General features: G+C 40.2%; 3 protein-coding genes across 3 annotated transcripts; 2 read left to right on the forward strand and 1 right to left on the reverse strand.

The window, feature by feature from the left end:
- The first annotated feature begins 1,407 nt into the window (after window positions 1-1,407).
- On the forward strand, window positions 1,408-3,114 carry LOC306715565 (small ribosomal subunit protein eS26). The gene is made up of 4 exons (XM_079185973.1): window positions 1,408-1,441; window positions 2,344-2,521; window positions 2,628-2,758; window positions 3,021-3,114. The coding sequence occupies exons 1-4, from the start codon at window positions 1,439-1,441 to the stop codon at window positions 3,054-3,056; spliced, it is 348 nt and encodes a 115-aa protein (XP_079042099.1). The 5' UTR covers window positions 1,408-1,438; the 3' UTR covers window positions 3,057-3,114.
- Window positions 3,115-6,745: 3,631 nt separating this feature from the next.
- On the reverse strand, window positions 6,746-11,179 carry LOC306694287 (zinc finger protein Eos-like; the record flags this gene model as incomplete). The annotated part of the gene is made up of 8 exons (XM_079157064.1): window positions 11,102-11,179; window positions 9,902-9,959; window positions 9,704-9,808; window positions 9,164-9,418; window positions 8,770-8,937; window positions 8,525-8,674; window positions 8,097-8,228; window positions 6,746-7,626 (listed from the first exon to the last, which is right to left on the reverse strand). The coding sequence occupies exons 2-8, from the start codon at window positions 9,939-9,941 to the stop codon at window positions 6,746-6,748; spliced, it is 1,731 nt and encodes a 576-aa protein (XP_079013190.1). The 5' UTR covers window positions 9,942-9,959; window positions 11,102-11,179.
- A 1,744-nt stretch (window positions 11,180-12,923) lies between these two features.
- rhebl1 (Ras homolog, mTORC1 binding like 1) lies at window positions 12,924-17,413 on the forward strand. The gene is made up of 8 exons (XM_079186100.1): window positions 12,924-13,329; window positions 14,073-14,144; window positions 14,256-14,323; window positions 14,744-14,826; window positions 15,216-15,272; window positions 15,375-15,422; window positions 15,559-15,640; window positions 15,734-17,413. The coding sequence occupies exons 1-8, from the start codon at window positions 13,278-13,280 to the stop codon at window positions 15,824-15,826; spliced, it is 555 nt and encodes a 184-aa protein (XP_079042226.1). The 5' UTR covers window positions 12,924-13,277; the 3' UTR covers window positions 15,827-17,413.
- Window positions 17,414-18,018: the final 605 nt, after the last annotated feature.

Here is an 18,018-nt window from a genome sequence, read left to right on the forward strand (position 1 = left end):
AGCTTGACCCACGTCTGGATCCACAGAGCGTCTCCTCGAAGGTCCAGCCAAGGAGAAGAATGAGCTATCAGAGATTTGTAATATCGGATGCAAAAAAAGCTGTCTGTCTATAAAAAACTGTAGTCAAATTGATTAAATGAAACCTCTCCGGCTAAAAATCCCCCTACTTTGATGTCATCATGAGTGCCCATGGACTTTACTGTCCATTTTGTAGAGATGTTTAGAAGTTACATCCTCCAAATAGATTAAACTTTCTGATTTTGTGCCATAGAGTATTTGTAGTTTGTAGTTAAAGAGACAGGAAACCGCACACACAAGAACCTCTCAGAGACACTCCCCATCTACACAACGCTGCCCCGTTTGACCTGAAGCTGAACTGTTTGTTAATACAAAAGCTGTCAAATCCAAAATATATTTAAAGGACTATAGCTTTTAATGTTAACATTAATGAAGGCATACCATTGAATTTGTGATATCTTCTACCTTCCAGGCAGCCTTTGATTGCCTTAGTATGACCATCTTGAAATCTTAAAACTTGATTAGTTAGGTTTTCCACAGCAGTGGATAGACAAGATGATGTATTTTTATTTTTCCTCAAAGTTACATTAAAGGTATGTTATTCTTGTGTGTAAATGTAGTGCAGACTTCTGTGGAGACACAATTTCTACAAAGTTAAACTCACTTTCAACAAGTTATCTAACTCAAGTGTAACTCAAAATGTCATACCATGCATTTGAAATGAATAGATGCTTTAAAGTTAATACAAATACATTCTTAGAACACCCAGGTTGTTTTGGAAAATTACCAGCTGTGATTTTCTATAATTTTAAATAATTCAGCTGCACGTAAATATCTGGTCACCAATTCCTACTATTGTAAGCAAACCATGGATGAAAATAAACCATCTGCCATTTCCCCTTAAAGGTAAAAAATACGAGGCCAATAAAACACAGTAAGTTTATTACAGTAACAAATGGATTACTGAACTTCACTTTTCCTTTTAAAATGTATTGATTTGCCAGACGATATTTATTATATTTGAACACACTTTAATCAATACTGTCGAGTCTATAAGCAGAGTTGAACATAGGTGGGCTTGTATTATTGTACGGCGCTGCCCGGCTGCAACGCCTCTCTGACTACAATGATTGCAGTAATATAACACTCCGCTCACTCGGGTGACGCTGGTATAAACCTTGACCTCTCTGATATCCCTCCGCGAATAGAATGGTATTAGTACCATTTCCTTAAAGAACACATGTGTAATTTAGCATTCTTTGAACCTATAATTAATACACATAACGTTGTATATAATAAAAAAAATTAAGGACATCGATGAGCTTATATTTCTGATAAATAATATTTGGAGGGCGGAGCGGATGGCACTACTTCACGCAGTGCAACCTCTTCCGGTCCTCTTTCCAGCTTCCCGTGCAACATGGTGAGTGTGTTTCGGTGGCTGTCGTGTAGCAAAAACAGAATAAGCTCTCGTTTTACCTGAATAATCACACATGCTTCGGTCTTATGTGGTGTTTTCATCACATAGCTAAACCACAATGTTGGGGATAAAGCTTCGATGTCACTCAAGTATATTAAAAATGAAGTCTGGGCCTAATGCTAGCTGTTAGCATGCTAACCGTTTTTGTGCATGTGTTCCTGAGAACCATCGAAGGGTAATGTTAATGTGCGGAGAAAACCAGCGAAGCCATGTAGATTCAATACATAGTTTAGTTTCTCACGATGATGTGAACTAATCCGTCAGTTGAATGAAATGTAAAGCTCTAAATGATGTAGATTTTTAGTTTGCGTGTGTTGTAATGGCAGCCGGCTCGAGTCCCCGCAGCCATCACATGCATCCGATGATCTCCTGTATTTAAGTGTACAAGACTCAGAAGTTAATGGGTAGTAGCCACTCCACCAGACTGATGAAGCTGTTTATTAGTATGGCGAATTGAACTACTGAAGTGAGGGTTTATCTTTTTGTTTTCATTTTCTAAAGCCTGTGGAGAACGTGTAATACTCTGCAACATTTAAGTGATTTGGAAGTGTAGTTTCTAGGGTTGGGTATTTTTTTAATTAAAAAAAAACTGATATGGGATATATTCTTTGTAAGATATCTAAACATTAATGTACCTTCAGGAGACATGTTTCACTCTTTTCTTTTATCAAATAATGTATTAAATGTCGTCTAAACACAACATACAAGATGTGTCTAAATGGCTTAAACACCAGTTTTCACTACATGAGTGTTTAATACCGAAGGCTGCGTACACTTTCTTGTGCAGCCCAGGTTGTCTGGGCTGTAATTTGTATTTCTTTCTAACTGTGGCATTTGTTTCACAGACCAAGAAAAGGAGGAATAACGGTCGTGCCAAGAAGGGCCGTGGCCACGTGCAGCCCATCCGCTGCACCAACTGTGCCCGCTGTGTGCCCAAGGACAAGGCTATCAAGAAGTTTGTCATCAGGAACATCGTGGAGGCGGCGGCCGTGAGAGACATCTCAGAGGCCAGTGTCTTCGACTGTAAGTGTTTTTTGTTTTTCCTGTCAGACTTTTAATAAGTTGTCTTTGTATCTTCACCCTGGTGGCGTGTCCTCCTTTAAACCGTTCTCTTATTTTCCCTCCGCAGCCTATGTTCTACCCAAACTCTATGTGAAGCTGCACTACTGTGTCAGCTGTGCCATCCATAGTAAGGTGGTGAGGAATCGCTCTTGTGAGGCCAGGAAAGACCGCACTCCACCACCCAGGTTCAGGCCCGCTGTGAGTACCTCTACTGTTTACTGTCAGATCTGTTCAGTGAAGCTCTACAAAGTCCTAGTCTTTGTCTAGTCACAGCAGAAGAAGCACAGGTGAAACTAATAACATTAATGAGGGTTTTGTCACCTTCAGGTGTGTCAGAACTGGCACACCTGAATGCAATGCAATCATTTAACTTAACACCTGTGATTTACGTGTCACATTGAGAAGGGTCTATGTCGGATGTCAATTTTAATTGTTTTTTCTTTTCTTTATTTTTTTACAGGCTGGTGCACCAAGAGCCCCTCCTAAGCCCATGTAAAGCAGAATTTAAAGATGCTGTACATCTGAAAAATAAATTCAAAAGTCTTTGCAAAAAACTTGAATGTGTGAAGCTCATTGTTCTATGACGAACCATCGGTTGTGTAGTGTTAGGAAAGACGGGCCTGTCAAGTACTTTATTTGGAATAGACTTTCTTACAGTACAAAACTTAACAGTATAAGATCGAATTATGCAAATGCATAATTGCATTATGATACATTTTAAAAAAGCTCTGCAGTTATTTAAAGCAATATCGGACCATTTACAGGATAGGAAGTTTAACAAAGATGGTGAAGTTGAGGGGAACAAATGGTGCAGCAAGAAAAACATTTGAACACAAAAGTAGAACTTCTTTTCTGAATGAAAGTATTGAAATGAGTTTATTTGGTTGTCCTCGTATCTAAAAGGGAAGGTGGCTGCAGGTGTTTGAGCAAACAGCATCGGTATCGCATGCATCAGGCTTAGAAGCACATTAGTTAGGTGTTGCACATATGAATAAAAAAACAACTTTAAACTAAAAAATATAAATTCTGCAGAGGATTAGCCACGTCATTGACTGTTTTTGTACAGTTTGTCAAAATAGCTGAGGAGTCGGGTAAACAAAGTTTTACATATATCTAGTTCTTTGGCTCCTGGCAGTCTACCTCACCAAAATAATTGAGTTCTTCCGATAGTCAATGGGTTGTGAAAATGAACATGGTTCTGACCACGGTCATTGGTTTGTGGTATTATTTGTACTCTGATAATAATGTGGAGCCGTTTAAAATGTGCAGTAACAACTGGCGAGTTACGCGTTACACTTCAAATGTGACTATTTTAACTGTTGAGAGAAAACAAAATGCAGAAAAGACCTCGGGCCAAAAGCACGATAGTAAAGTCTACTACAAAGAAGTCACACCAACGGAAGAATAATCACACCTGGGTTATTGTCTCAATACAAGCTGGTGCCTACATCACGATATACAAAGTGAAGGAAGATGTAATGGGGTCAAAGCAGTTTCTCCTCATGCAAACAGACATGACAATTAGATTTAATAATTAATCATTTAAAGTCACACTTCAATGTTTTATAGATCAGGTTGCAGGAAACATCTCAATCTTCTGTCCCGACATGATTTAACAGTCTCTATATTAAGGCAAGATCATTTTATCAAATGAAGCGACTTTGGAAGAGAAAAATGCAATAAACTAAGAGCGTTGATGTACTGAATGCATTGACCCTCTTAACTCAATACAGTGATGTGCACCAAAGTCAGCTTTCTAACCATCGTTGAAAAGAAAAGCAGCTCAACTTTAGAACTTGTATCAATTCTTAAAACAAGTCAGTTGAGTTAAAGAAATTAAAAATGTTTAATTTGAAAGGGAAACCCCAACTGATACAATATGACCTTGCACCTTCTTCCTAATTCATACTTTATATACAAATATGTTTAACTATTTTTATTTTGCCACTGTAATAGGGGGAAAGTGCTCAACAGCAGAAAGTAGTGGTTCTTTGGTTCAGCCATGGGGGAACCATTATTTGGTGCTATACCGAACCACACATGATCTAAAAATGTATTCCTCTAAATAAATACATTTCAGAGCTTCTGTGCATTTCGACCACTACTTAAAAATGTGCGACTCTATACAGGGCTGAGTTCAGTTTAAGACGGCACCATGACCATAAATATCCATTTAAAGCTGGTTCAGTTGGTTTCCTCTGAAAAGCAACATTTCTTTATTCTACCAATTGCCAGTTATGACAAACTCAAGAAACTCTTGTCCCAAATGTTAAAGGGCTCAAGTCAGCTGATGATTATAGCCTTCAGGACATCAGTGGATCCAAACTTCATCTACAACTGTCCTGTTCATCAATACAAATTAGGGATTGATTTTTATACCCAATTCTGTAACCAAGAGATAACAAATGTACCCGTTTAGAAGTACAACTCAATGTCCTCAAAGTCAAATATAAACAAAGTTTCTACAACAACGACGACGTCTATTGTTTTAACATGTAAACGGATAAAGACAGAATCAAGAGCTGATGATGTTCTTACATTTCATTTCTGCACCATATTACCACAACAGGATACATTAAAGACCACAACCAACAAAACCTATTTGGAAACACACACCATGTGCTCCAAGTAAATTCAAATAAAATATATTTTTTGGGGGGGATTTAACCTGTGAGGACGGCAGTAAATCGCCACTCCGCACTGCACTCATGTCATAGCAGCATGCGCCAAACGCCACGCACATCTAGTCTTTGATAAATTAGCAGAATAAGTTCTTTGCCAACACATTGATTCAACTTGACTTTTGAGGAATAGGAGACTAGAAATATTGTGCAAAGCTAGACGCCAGAGACTGTGCCTAAAAAAACCCAACTTGAGTAAGTTAATTATTTTGTAACTCATGATCTCTAACATCTCTCACAATGATCTGACTCAAGATACGACGTTCATGTCCTTCAGTGTGGTCAACAAGGTGTGGTCATGGTGAAGAAAGGCACAATACAACGAGAGAACACTAGAATCATTTAAGAAGAAACAGATTAGTGTTGGCTTAAGGTTTGATGGAGTTACGAAATGGAGAATATGAATCGACTTGTAAAGACCCTCAACTCTCCAGTAATCTCTGAAGTTGTGGCAGTGATACTCGTATTCATTTTCAGTCCATCAGTTCTTCTCACACTTAAAGAGATATGTTCAGGTCATTAACGTATTCAATAAAATAGTTTAATATAATCTGTCAGGGATCAGTGCAACAATAAAGCAGTCATAGAAAAGAAAAACAAACATTTCATACACGGCATTCACACAAAGGCATTCATTTTCCACTTATTCAATTTACTTCCATAAAACAAAGGGTCTGTCACGTGCTCCCTTTTTCACACACACACACACACACACACACACACACACACACACACACACACACACACACACACACACACACACACACACACACACACACACACACACACACACGGATCTATCCACCCCGCCCCCTTTAAAAACAAAAGTGCATTTCTAAGTCACGAACAACCCCTCAAACACATCGGTTGGACTTGGACCTGGTCTTTGAGTTTGGTCTGCACTATAAGAATTATAAAAAGCAATCGATTACAGAATCCAACCCACATTGGAAAAGAACTTTGCTGAACGTAGCATTTGTTGGGGAATCATTTCGTTGAGTAAGTGCTTTTAGAACAAGTCATTAAAATACACATGCCATTGTAGGTGAGCCTATAAACTTCAAATTATTGTCTGTTATGTGTTATCTCTGTTAAAGTGCACAAGTAAGGACAGTTTTCAGGTTACAGACAAAAGTCAGATTTGTCTACTGTAATTTGTGCATCAGGTTTGAATCCTGAATTTTGGAGCAAGGCACATCTGCGGATTAAAAAAGTGCATTGGCTCTTCATCTACACGTTGAATTAAAAGTGCATCTTAAATTGATTAATTGTTTAAAGTGCATTAAAGATAACAAGGACCTCTATTGTAATTTTAGAAAACACACACATATGAGCTTGCCAGTAATGTCGTTACATGCTTACTGTGCCAGTTTAAAATATTCATATGACTTTCACGTCATCAGTGTCTTCTTTAGTGTGCAGACCAAACCCAGCCGGGTCCTTGTCTCAGTGTATAAATAGCTGTAGCTTAAGCAGGTTGACCCCCCCCCCCCCGCCTTCATCCTCAGTCAAGGATGTGCTCACCACGGACAATGTGTGAAGAAAATTCATAGCGGTCGTGGCTGCGGTGGCCGCAGATGTTACACTCAAAAGGCTGGCGAAAGCCGTGGCAGCCCATGTGGATGGTAAACATGACATGGTCCAGGAAAAGCACACGACAGTGCTCGCAACGGAAAGAGCGCACGGCTCGCCCCTCCCCGTCTACGACCCGAAGCGACTCCCTAGAGTTGGAGGAGGCCGCTGTAGGCGAGCTCGGAGTTGGCGCAACGCCAGTGGGTCGTAGGGCAGAGTGGCCTCCGTCTTCTCTCTTCACCTCCATGTCTTTGGCGTGGCTGGGGCTGTGTCTGCTCCGACTCCTGTGGTGTGCAACGGGAGGAGGTGCCGCATGATGGTTGTTGGAGTGTTGAAGATGGTGGCCGTTGTTACTGTGCAGGGTCAGAGTCAGAGCTGTGCTGTTGCAAGGCTCGTCTGGCATGCTCTCCGTATCCGTAGAGTCCTGGCAGCCGTTGCTGGGTGAGGGTGCGCGACTTCGGCTCGCGGGCAGATCTTCGTGACCCTCTGCTGCCTCCCTCCCCCCGACTCCTCCCAGCCCCAATCCAGTCCCTGAGCAATCCATCCTCGGGCCGAGAGCGGCAGAGATGTGAATGGAGCTGTGGACCGGCCTGAGTTCCGACAAAGATGAAGGGTGAGTGGTGGGAAGGTGTAGAGGCCTCAGTGTGTCTGATACCCCACCTCCTCCATTTCCTGCCACGCCGGTGTATTCTCCTCCCAGACCAGTGAAGTGCGGGGTTTCCAGGTCACCAGCGGGCATCTCTCCGTCTTTATCCAAACCAGCGCTGAGCTCATAAGGTGCATCTGCAAGGTTGAGATGTATGTGCTTCTGTCCTGCAATAAAGAAACACAAGCTTATGATACTGTACTACGGAAGTCTGGGGAGAAAGAAATGACATGGGCAGGCAAACTGCCCAGCCAGCAAAGTTATTTGGATTCATTCTGGTTGCCAACGTTAGATTGGAGGTTATGATAAATGAGTTCAAACTTAAAATCTAGTTTTTATTTAATTTCCGTCCAAAATGGAAGTATATATAGACAATAAGCTTTATCACTGTTAACTTGTTCTAATTATACTGTTTGTCTTGTTTTCACTGTTCTTCTGCTTTGTGTAACTGCAATCAATAAACCTCAAAACAAAGCAGGAAAGTTCCTCATTTGGTTTGAATCTATGGCCAATCACAGCTTAGATACATAAATCTGTAGAAGCCTGAGGTCAGTACTATTGTCTGTGGTATCCAATTCAACCAATTAAATCTGCTTTCAGTTTCCTCTACTTGTCCACACTGAGACCAATTGCTCACCTACAAATTTTTGTGGTGTGGATCTCTTGCGTTTGGTGATGCTGTTGGCGAGCCGATCGATAAATGCCATCTTGTCTGAGGAGGGTTGCAGTAGAGAGTCTGGTATAAACTCTAGCTCTCTCATCTCCTCTCCTGCACAGAGTACAAACAAATTGGAATGTTATTTTGAGGGTTTTCCTATTACCCAGACAGCATTTATCCCAAATGTTTAAGTTGTCTGCTGGTTTTCAACATTTGGACAGAAGAGAAACTAAGGGCGGGGTTTGTGTACATTACCTTGTTACAGAGGTAGACTACATTTCTACACTAGATGCCACTACAATCCCTTTGGAGACTGAACACCATTTTATAATTTTTCGGTTCCTGTCTTATCTGAGAAAATGTTGTTCTTCTGACATGTCATCTCCGTGAATGTCATGAAACCGTACCTGGATTCTGTACACAGGAGGGCTGATGTGACTCCAGGCTCTGTAAATAGCTGTGGCAGCGCTCACGGTGCTCCTCCAGGGTGTTCTGCTGCTTGTAACTACGGCCACAATAACTGCACTTATATGGCTTCCCTACAGTTGGAGAGGACACTGGGGACAAGTGGGAAGATGGCATTAGTATTGTCACATTATTTTACACTATCATAAGAAAACAAATCAATTATCGGGCTTTGAATATGTCCTACCTGCATGAGTGCGAAGGTGGCCAGTGAGCGCATCTCGTCTTCGACAGGCGTAGCTGCAAAAGGGACATTTAAAGGGCTTCTCCCCCGAGTGCAGCTTGATGTGGCGGAGCAGGTTACCCTTTTGAGTGAAGGAGGCGCCACACTGATTACACTGGAATGGTCGCTCACCTGAGGATAGATAAAACCTTTTAACCCAACTTGTTTGATTGATCTATAGTGTCTGCTTCATTTGGCCTCGTATGTTGTTGTTCTTTCACTCAAATTCAAGGCATTCAACATATTATCCATCATCAGAGCAGCTTTTTTTTTCTGCGACTCAGTCTTGATTAATGGCCGGGGTTCATCTCTGCACAACCAACATTCTGTTCAGTTCTTGTGTCAACTCATCAGTCACCTGTATGGCTGCGTTTGTGCACCATGAGAACATTAGGCCCAATGCAGATCATTCCACAGATGTCACACTTGAGCTTTCCATTGGGCAGTCTGGTGGCTCCAGCTTGCATGTTTTCAGGATTGGTGAGCTCCCTGTAGCCTCCGACAGCCTCGGATCCCTGCTCTGGACCTCCATCCTCTACCCGCTCCCCTCTTTCATCTTCAGTACTGCGACCGGGGTCTTCATCACTGTACAGCTCCACTTTAATGGAGTTGGCTACAGACGCACAGGAGCAAAGATAAAGAAGGCTCTAAATCAGATTACATGTCATTTATAAACAGTAGGAATGCCTCAAATTGATATTAGATGTATTAAGTGAAATCTGAATAATTTTTAATTATGCAAATGTATGTATATCTTTGCACAGCATTTGACATATCACAGTAAGATTATTCATTGGGAGCTAAAACAGAAGTGATTTGAGAAATAATTAAAGTTTTGGGATTTTATGAACCATTACATCGTCTGTTTTGTGGGATTCACACTTATTCTTTCACTGACCACTGAGGGAGCGACAAGGGGAGGTCTCCTTGCTGTTTGGGGTGCTCACTGTTGGCCCTCCAAGGGCCCCAGAAAACTCTCTTTCCATTGACGAATCTCCACTAGCTGCAACCAAAAAGTAAACAAAAGCAGGATGTCATTTGAACAACATGCCAACTAATGAAGGTAAGTATATCTGTGATAGAAAACAATTCCTACCTGATATGCAAGACCGGCCATTGCAGTCATCAACATCCATACTAGTTCACGCTGAATACTGAAATGACAGTTATGAAAGATGAAAGAATTATCTCTCTAACCCATTCACCCATAAAATAACAAAACATCACGTCAACCCCCATTAATACAACAGGAAAACATACAATAGTTACAGGTAGAGGTCCAATTGAACACCACATGAAATTAAAACCTCTGGTGCACGTCAAATTAAATTGGTATTGCTTAAGACATAATTCAGAGGGGTTCACGATAAGAATACGACAATGTTATGACATCAAACACTTTAAATTACCCCAAAAATAAGGAAAAAAACACTCATGTCTAGTGTGAATGTCAGCCAACTATACATTCTGAACTGCAATGTAACACTTGCTCCTAATTCGAACAATAAATGTGTTGAAGATTAGTGTTAGCTGAGTTCATTAATCATACCAGAACATATTTAGGCGTTAACTACAAGCTAAGTAAGCACCAGCACGAACCACCGATCAGCTGATTGACTCGGTTACCTTTAACGTGAGGTTGACCCATGAAAACATTGATAAAGTAACTTGATGTTAAACCTAATCTAACGTCAGGCTCATCGTGAAGACTAATCAGTTCAAAAGAAAGCTTGTTTACTTTGACGTTTACATAACGGTGGCGTTGAGGTAACCTAAGTTTACAGGTCGGCCTCCATGGCTAACGTTAGCTTCCTTCATGTGATGGAAATCACCGTTAGCCAAGTTAGCTAAACTCAACACTGCAACCAGTCTGCCATCTAGTCTGCCAGCTAGCGTCAACTAAAAAGCATGGCGCAAAGTTACAGCTCAGTAATATGGGCAATGGCGCAAAGTAAACAACGCTGACTTGTGACATCAATTGACTGCATGACGCTACATTGGACATCTAAGTCTCTACGACGCCGTGTTTATCTGCTAGCACAACAAACCAGCGTTAGCCTGAACTGTCTTAGCTAGCTAGCTAGCCACCGCTCAATGTTTCCTAAACGGTTGCTATGGCACCCACCCCCTCCCTAATGCTATGGCTAGCCAGCTATTTGTTAGCTAGCTAGCTTGTGTTCTCCCTGAAGCCCTGGAGCACTCACGCGGACAGTTACAACACAACAGAGACAGTCAATTATACATATTAAAAAGTGCTTTTAAAGTTTCCCGGTTCTCTCAGTTAGTGTAGCTTTACCTGTCCCTGTCAGTTAGGTTATTCTGTGTTCTCATCTGCTTGTTTATGACGGCAGCATCTCCCGGCAGCGTTCACCTCCAGCTCCAAACAAGTTCCGGTTAACCAGAAGCAGTGAGTGGTATTAACGCTGCACGAGCCACCAATCTGCATCAAATCTAACATTGGGGAACTTTTATTCAACACGTAACGTTACACATACACACACAATAGAATACATGATGACTGAGCTGTGTTTTAATTAAGACAGCTGTTCTTAAAGCTGCAGTAGACCACATTGGTTTCTGGTGACAGTTCACAAGTCTTTAGTAAAATGACCCGATGAATGGGCCAAAGAGTCTATACAGTGCATCAAGAGGAACTCATCAGCCATCGTTATCTGTCCCATCTTTGTCATCTTTGACTTTGTTTAATGCAAAGTGTTGAGTCAAGAGTAGTGCTTGGTATCATTGAAATGTTTTGATATCAATGGCAATACAATACCTCATTTTCGGTCCCCAAAAAGCATACCAAAGTTATATATATCTTTCAACAGAACCTCCCTTATTTGTGCTGAAATAGTCAAACTTATGAAAACCATCAGTTTCATTATGTTTAACAAAAGCCAGTCGTGCAAGAACTTTGCTTGAAAACGTGCAAAATATTAGATGTGTGGAAATATCCAGTTAAAGAATAAGTCAACACATCTGTTGCTACTCAACAGTGTTCAATAGTCTGTGGTGTTTTGATCAATACCCCCAGACTATTGAAGCTCCTTAATCAGCAAACGTCTGATAATGTAAGTGGCAGCAGGGATGTTGCTGGCATTGGAGTGAATTATATGTAGGCCTATGTGTTCCAAGAGGTCACTAGATATATATTCAGAGGGTCAAGTGGAGTGTATGGGTGGGCTTAAAAGCATTTACTGACTTAAACCAAGTTCTCTTGATTTCATAAACAAGAGGTAGGTGAGTGTATATTACTGATACATTTTTTTTCTTTGATCTTATTTAATTACTTGAGTTGGCTAAGAAAACTCCATTTCACATGGTTCCAAGTCAAGAACTAACACAATATACTAAGCCATGGTACTTTTAATCAGAATAAGAATCAGAATCAGAACCGTTTATTGCCATGGTATGTTGAACATACAAGGAATTTGACATGACGTGAGGTGTATAACATTTAACAATCAACAACAATCAGTGCAAGTAGAAACATATTACAATTTACAGAGAGATATAAAATAAAGTAAGATATAAAATAAAGTGAAATATAAGAAATTGTGTTCACAAAGTATGCTCCTCTTGCTCTTTCACTTTTATCACCAAAAGAGATTTAAATCACATTTCCTTTAATACATGTTGGCGCAATAGGAAAAGAGAATGACGTAAACATATATACAATATATGCGTATTTGGTTGTATTTGTCTTCCGGGTAGACGACAGGTCGGATAAGGACAGTATACAGAAGACATTAAGCTATTTAACTGCTTACACACTAATCCTAACAGCATCTTCTCAGATGGGTTTTCTGGGATCAAAATCTGTTCAGATGACGCTGTGACTGAATAGCTGTCTGGATTCTAATCATATTACATTTACCTAAACCTCCCTCTTCCATACTGCTGTCTACTGAATCAATGGAAACCCAGACGTGTTGATATGGACCCTGGTGATTGTGGCCTGAAGGTCGCTCTGGAACAGTCTAACGGGTCTGTCCGACAGAAACAAGCTGGCACGCGCAAAGAGTGACCTCTGCCGTACACACGGTCCAGAACGCACGTCCGTGTCAGTTATGACGTATCCCCTGGTTTTACGACGGTGTGCTTACACAACATGACAGTTTCCGTCACTTTGACTTGCAAATCGTAACCGCGTTGAGCGAGCGTTTTGTTTTCGTTTTTTCAATTTCAGCTGGAACGTCAATTTCATAATTTCAAACCACCGATCGATATCGATATCAGATACAGAACGATACCTTTTTTTTTTTTTTTTTTTAAAGATAAGTACAAGTTGTACTTAAACTCTTAAACTTCCAGCGCGAGGCCCAGCAGAGAGCTCGAGCGGGGCAGCTCTGAAAAGTTTGTTGTTGTCACGTGATGTGAGACGAATGTGGCGATAAAAGTTTGCTTCGAGAATAAAAGTAGGTGGCGTACTTTAAATAGTATAAAACATCTTGAACACAACATTTACCAGAATGCCTCAACCGAAACATCGAAAGATTGCCGTTATAGGTTACAGATCAGTAGGTGAGTAAACACGAGCTCGCGCACTGCTAATGTGAGTCAGCTAGCATGCTAACAGGCTAACGTCCTGGCTTTGTTTTCCTCTTCACTCTATCACACGTACGCCAGTAACGCTGTATTGCCCGTGTTCGTGTGTCTTTGTGCTACGTGTGTTTGACGAGCAGTCGATTACTAACTTACACGTAAACCAACTATGTTGTTGTGAAGCTAAAGTCTTCCGTTTCTAACGTTGAGTTAGTTGTAACGTGTACTGGGTAAACGCATTTAGCGCTGACGTCCTGGTGTGGTGGAGACAAATGGTGTCTGTCGAAACTAGTAGTCTAGCATGTTTTAACTAAAGTACAGAGTTTAAGAAAGTGTGATATATACGTGTAACAATATTCGACCTCATTCGAAGTTAATACCACTCGTTATGAACTTAAAATATATGAGCGATCAGATTCTGTGTTAGCTGTATTACATGTATCTGTACTGCCGTTCAGTTTCTATTATACTTATTTGTATGTTCTCTGACTGTATCACATAGTTGATGCTCTGGCGTCACAGAATTTGGAAGCTCACATATTTCAGTTCACCATAATCATAGCTATCATATTGTGTCTAAATACTACGAAATACTACAGCGGCCACATCTTTGATGATGCCTTTACCATGTGTTACCAGTGTTACGTGGAGGATTGTTATAAAGAAAAAGTATTACAAAATGGTAGTTAAACAACCCTGTTCTGTTTCTTTGCCCTGTACAGGAAAGTCATCTCTTACGATACAGTTTGTGGAAGGGCAGTTTGTTGACTCCTATGACCCCACCATCGAAAACAGTATGTTGGATTAGATTGTTTATAAAGATGTTTCAGCCCAAAAAAAAGTCACACAGCTTTTCGCTTAATGTAAAGAAATGTTTCCTAAAACTAGTTCATCCCTCCCCTCAGCCTTCAACAAACTGGTCAACGTGAATGGTCAAGACTTCAATCTTCAACTGGTTGATACAGCTGGACAAGTAAGTTCATTTAGTACCATCATATCTGACACAAGCACTAAACGTTAGGTTTTAAATCAACTCTTGATCTAATCTGAACTGATCTGTTAAACCTTAATATTTAACCTTAGAATAAATCCTTGGTTTGTTTAGTTAGCGTTAAGCAAGACGTCACAGAGACACTTGAAAGCCCATTTTAGCGTTAGTCAGACAGTTAATGTGACAAGTCAGCGTTATCTACACCGCCCGTATTACTTACTGTAACTGCTGGTTTAGGCTGGAATAATGGCGTGTACTCTGATGTCAGATTGACAAGTTGTCTATTTTAATTGAAAGTGTTTAGTCTAGACTCTAGAGGCTATACTCTTGTATGTCTGACTCCATTTAATGTTGTGTTTGGTAATAGTCATACCCAGTAAGATATCTCCCCTCTGTCTGTAGGATGAGTACTCCATTTTTCACCAATCCCACTCAATGGACATCCATGGTTATGTCCTCGTCTATTCAGTGACTTCCAATAAAAGGTAAGTGGGTGGTTGTGTTTTCACATCCGTATGAATAATGAGGCACACGGTGTTAAAGTCTTAACACACTATATTAGGGCGACAACATTATATGTGTCTTACAATTGATACCAGCTCTGTGATCTAACTTACAGACTTCATAATACAAACCACAAAGATTTACAAGGGTTAAACCTGCTGTTGTTTACATATGCCAGCAGTGTAATTTCTAATGGCATATAATTGCCCGATAAATACGTTTATAATGTTCCATTTGTTGTAGTTTTGGTGTTGTATTCAACTTCATTGTGTGCCTGTTTGCCCATTGCTTAAACAAAATATTCCAACGTGTTAGTAAGTAACATGCATACCGACTACTCTTCTCACCGCCGTGTCTTGTCTTTGTTCAGTTTTGAAGTTGTGCAGAATCTACATGACAAGCTGCTAGACATGGTTGGAAAGATTCAGTAAGTTTAGTTGGATCCTTAAAATTCAATGCTTCCAAAATTCTCTCTTTTTTTGTTGTGTGACAAGTGTTTTTGTAACTATTTCTTCATTATTATTTTTAGGGTCCCAACTGTTCTTGTTGGGAACAAAAAAGATCTCCACATGGAAAGGTAATCAAGATTATTTAAAGTGTTTAGAGTATAAACCACATTATGTCCGAACCAACAATGCATTGCCTGTGTAGCCAAATATAACACGAAAGGTGTTTTCTGTAAGTGAAGTTTCGGTTACATTTTATTTTTCCAGAGTTATCAAGCCAGACGAGGGAAAGATTCTTGCTGATTCCTGGGGTGCTGCATTCATGGAGTCCTCCGCCAAGGAGAACGAGGTAATGCCGGAGGTGTCTTTTGAATACCAACTATATATCAACAATATTCATTCTGACGCACATTCACACTCTGACAATATTCTTGAAATGCAGACTGCTGTGGAGGTTTTCAAGCGGATCATTTTGGAGATGGAGAAAGCTGATGGGAACGGTCCCCCAGAGGAGAAGAAGTGCGCTGTGATGTAAAAAAAAAAAAAAGTCTGTCCAGGACATCAGAAAAGCTCATTTAGCTGAAGACAGGAGCCACAACGTCACCAGCTTTCCAATCGTGATCTCACCGACACCCAAGACACCACAGTGGAACTTTTCTGCTCAAATGTGATATCTTCTTGATTTACATAGCAAGGCGACCGTTGATAAACTATCCCACTAATTGTAACCTACGGCCAGACGTTTCTAAGAGCAACATTCATCTTTGTTGTAGACAAAGAACTCAACAGTCGGTGAACACTTTCTTTAAATATCGAAACGTTATCTATAACGTGGCAAAATCTGGACTTTTCAACCAACTGCTCAGAAAACATAATAATATTGCCAAACACATTGGTCCCAATTAATTACATTACTTTTTTTTTTTTTTTTTTTTTAATATACAGTAATAACTACTTAACTCTCATCATGTACATGTAGGGCTGGTTAACTTTATTAAGGACTGGTATTATTTCAATATGGAGAGTCAAAGTTCACATTGCTTTAAATGTGGTGTTAAAATGTCAGTTTCTCTCACAAATGGTGGATTTCCTTTGAACACCCTGAAATGAGATTTCACACAAGAAGCTTCACTGGTTTCACGGTTCTTCTCACTGTCATTTTTTTATCAACTCCTCTTCGGGTACCTTTTCCCCAATGAACTTATGAACTGCGTCATCACGATGTAGGAATCTATTTGTAACTCTTAATGACTCACATTTTAAGCTCTTCTGCTAAGCAGATTAGACTAATCCTCTATGTTTCTACGGTTAAACTTCTCCTTATTGACTGTAATAAGGATGTTATCTTATGGACAACCCTCAGAGAAATTTAGTATAGATTGAAATAGATCTTTGATATTTACCAGTTATGGCCTTTTTTTATACAATAAAAATAGAATCTTAGGAAATGGTTTGATACTATTGGTTATATTTTGCGTGGTGCAGGTTTGCGCTCCAGTTTCCTGAGTATATTCTCAAAAGTGCGTTATAGATATGAATATTATTGACTTGCAATTTTTACATTGCATTTAAACACTGCCCAAATCCATTTAAGTGGCTGGAAGCTACAGAGTTACATTAGTAATCTTTGAGCTCATGGCTTTGATGGGATGGTTTATGCAGGCTTGACAGAACCAAGCCAGGAAGGCATGCAGTCCATTTAATTCATATTGTGGATTTGCATGACCACTGTCACAAGCTGGAGATCATTAATGACTTGTTTTCCTTAGATCCATGTAGCCTTACAAAGACACAATGTGGGTTTCCCCTCATAATCCTCATGTTGTACCTGTAGTGGGTAGTTGTAACCTTTTTATCACATGCTTTGCTGAGTAAGTAGTTGATTGATTGATGATGGTTGAACAGAAGCTGGTGATGCTGTGTCTGGTGCCTTACAGTTCCTCATCTGCTTCCCTTTAGGGCTCACGGTGTTCTTAAAGGTTGTTATTTTTCTCCTCCTGTTGACTTGATACCATGGTGGTGGTGTGCACCTGAACACCAATATGCCCTTGTGGGTCGATGTTAAATTCAGAAATCTTGCTGTAAACAGTTTTGTATATAAATAAATCTGTTACTCATTTGATGTGCTGATTTTGTCTGTTATTTAGGTAGCTGAAAATGAACAAAAAGCAAGGTCACCCGCAGTATATTGCTGCATAGGCTGATGTACTACGATAACTTCCTATTGGACTTCCACACATTATTACTGTGAAGAAATATAGAAACACAGCATCATAATGAGGGTTTACTTTATGGTCTAGTTTGGACATAAAATTGTGGTGCAAACCAGATGAGGAATAATTTTATTATTGCTTACAGACATGTATTTATTTAATTTGGAAGAGATACTAGGAACAAATGGAGATAAGGTGTGCAGAACTCATAGGGGTAAATATATCTCTTCACAGTTTACTTCACATTAGAGGGAAACATCCAACCGGTTTCTGTGATCATTGTCAGGTGCCTGAAACTGTAGAGCATGATGTGCTGGTTAGTTACAGGAGATTATGAATCACAGAGAAAAGACATGAAAAGACCAGGGATAACAGGAGCAGGAGGAAAGAACATATAGTGTGGTGGAAGTGGTCAAGGAAGATGCTTGGTCAGCATCTACAGGAGAACAGGACTGATGAGGGAAATCTAACATTACTCCAGAGGGCGGCGATAGTGCAAAGCTTAGGGTGCAAG

This window comes from Pholis gunnellus, assembly GCF_910591455.1.
Source record: "Pholis gunnellus genome assembly, chromosome: 3".
NCBI lineage: Eukaryota > Metazoa > Chordata > Actinopteri > Perciformes > Pholidae > Pholis > Pholis gunnellus.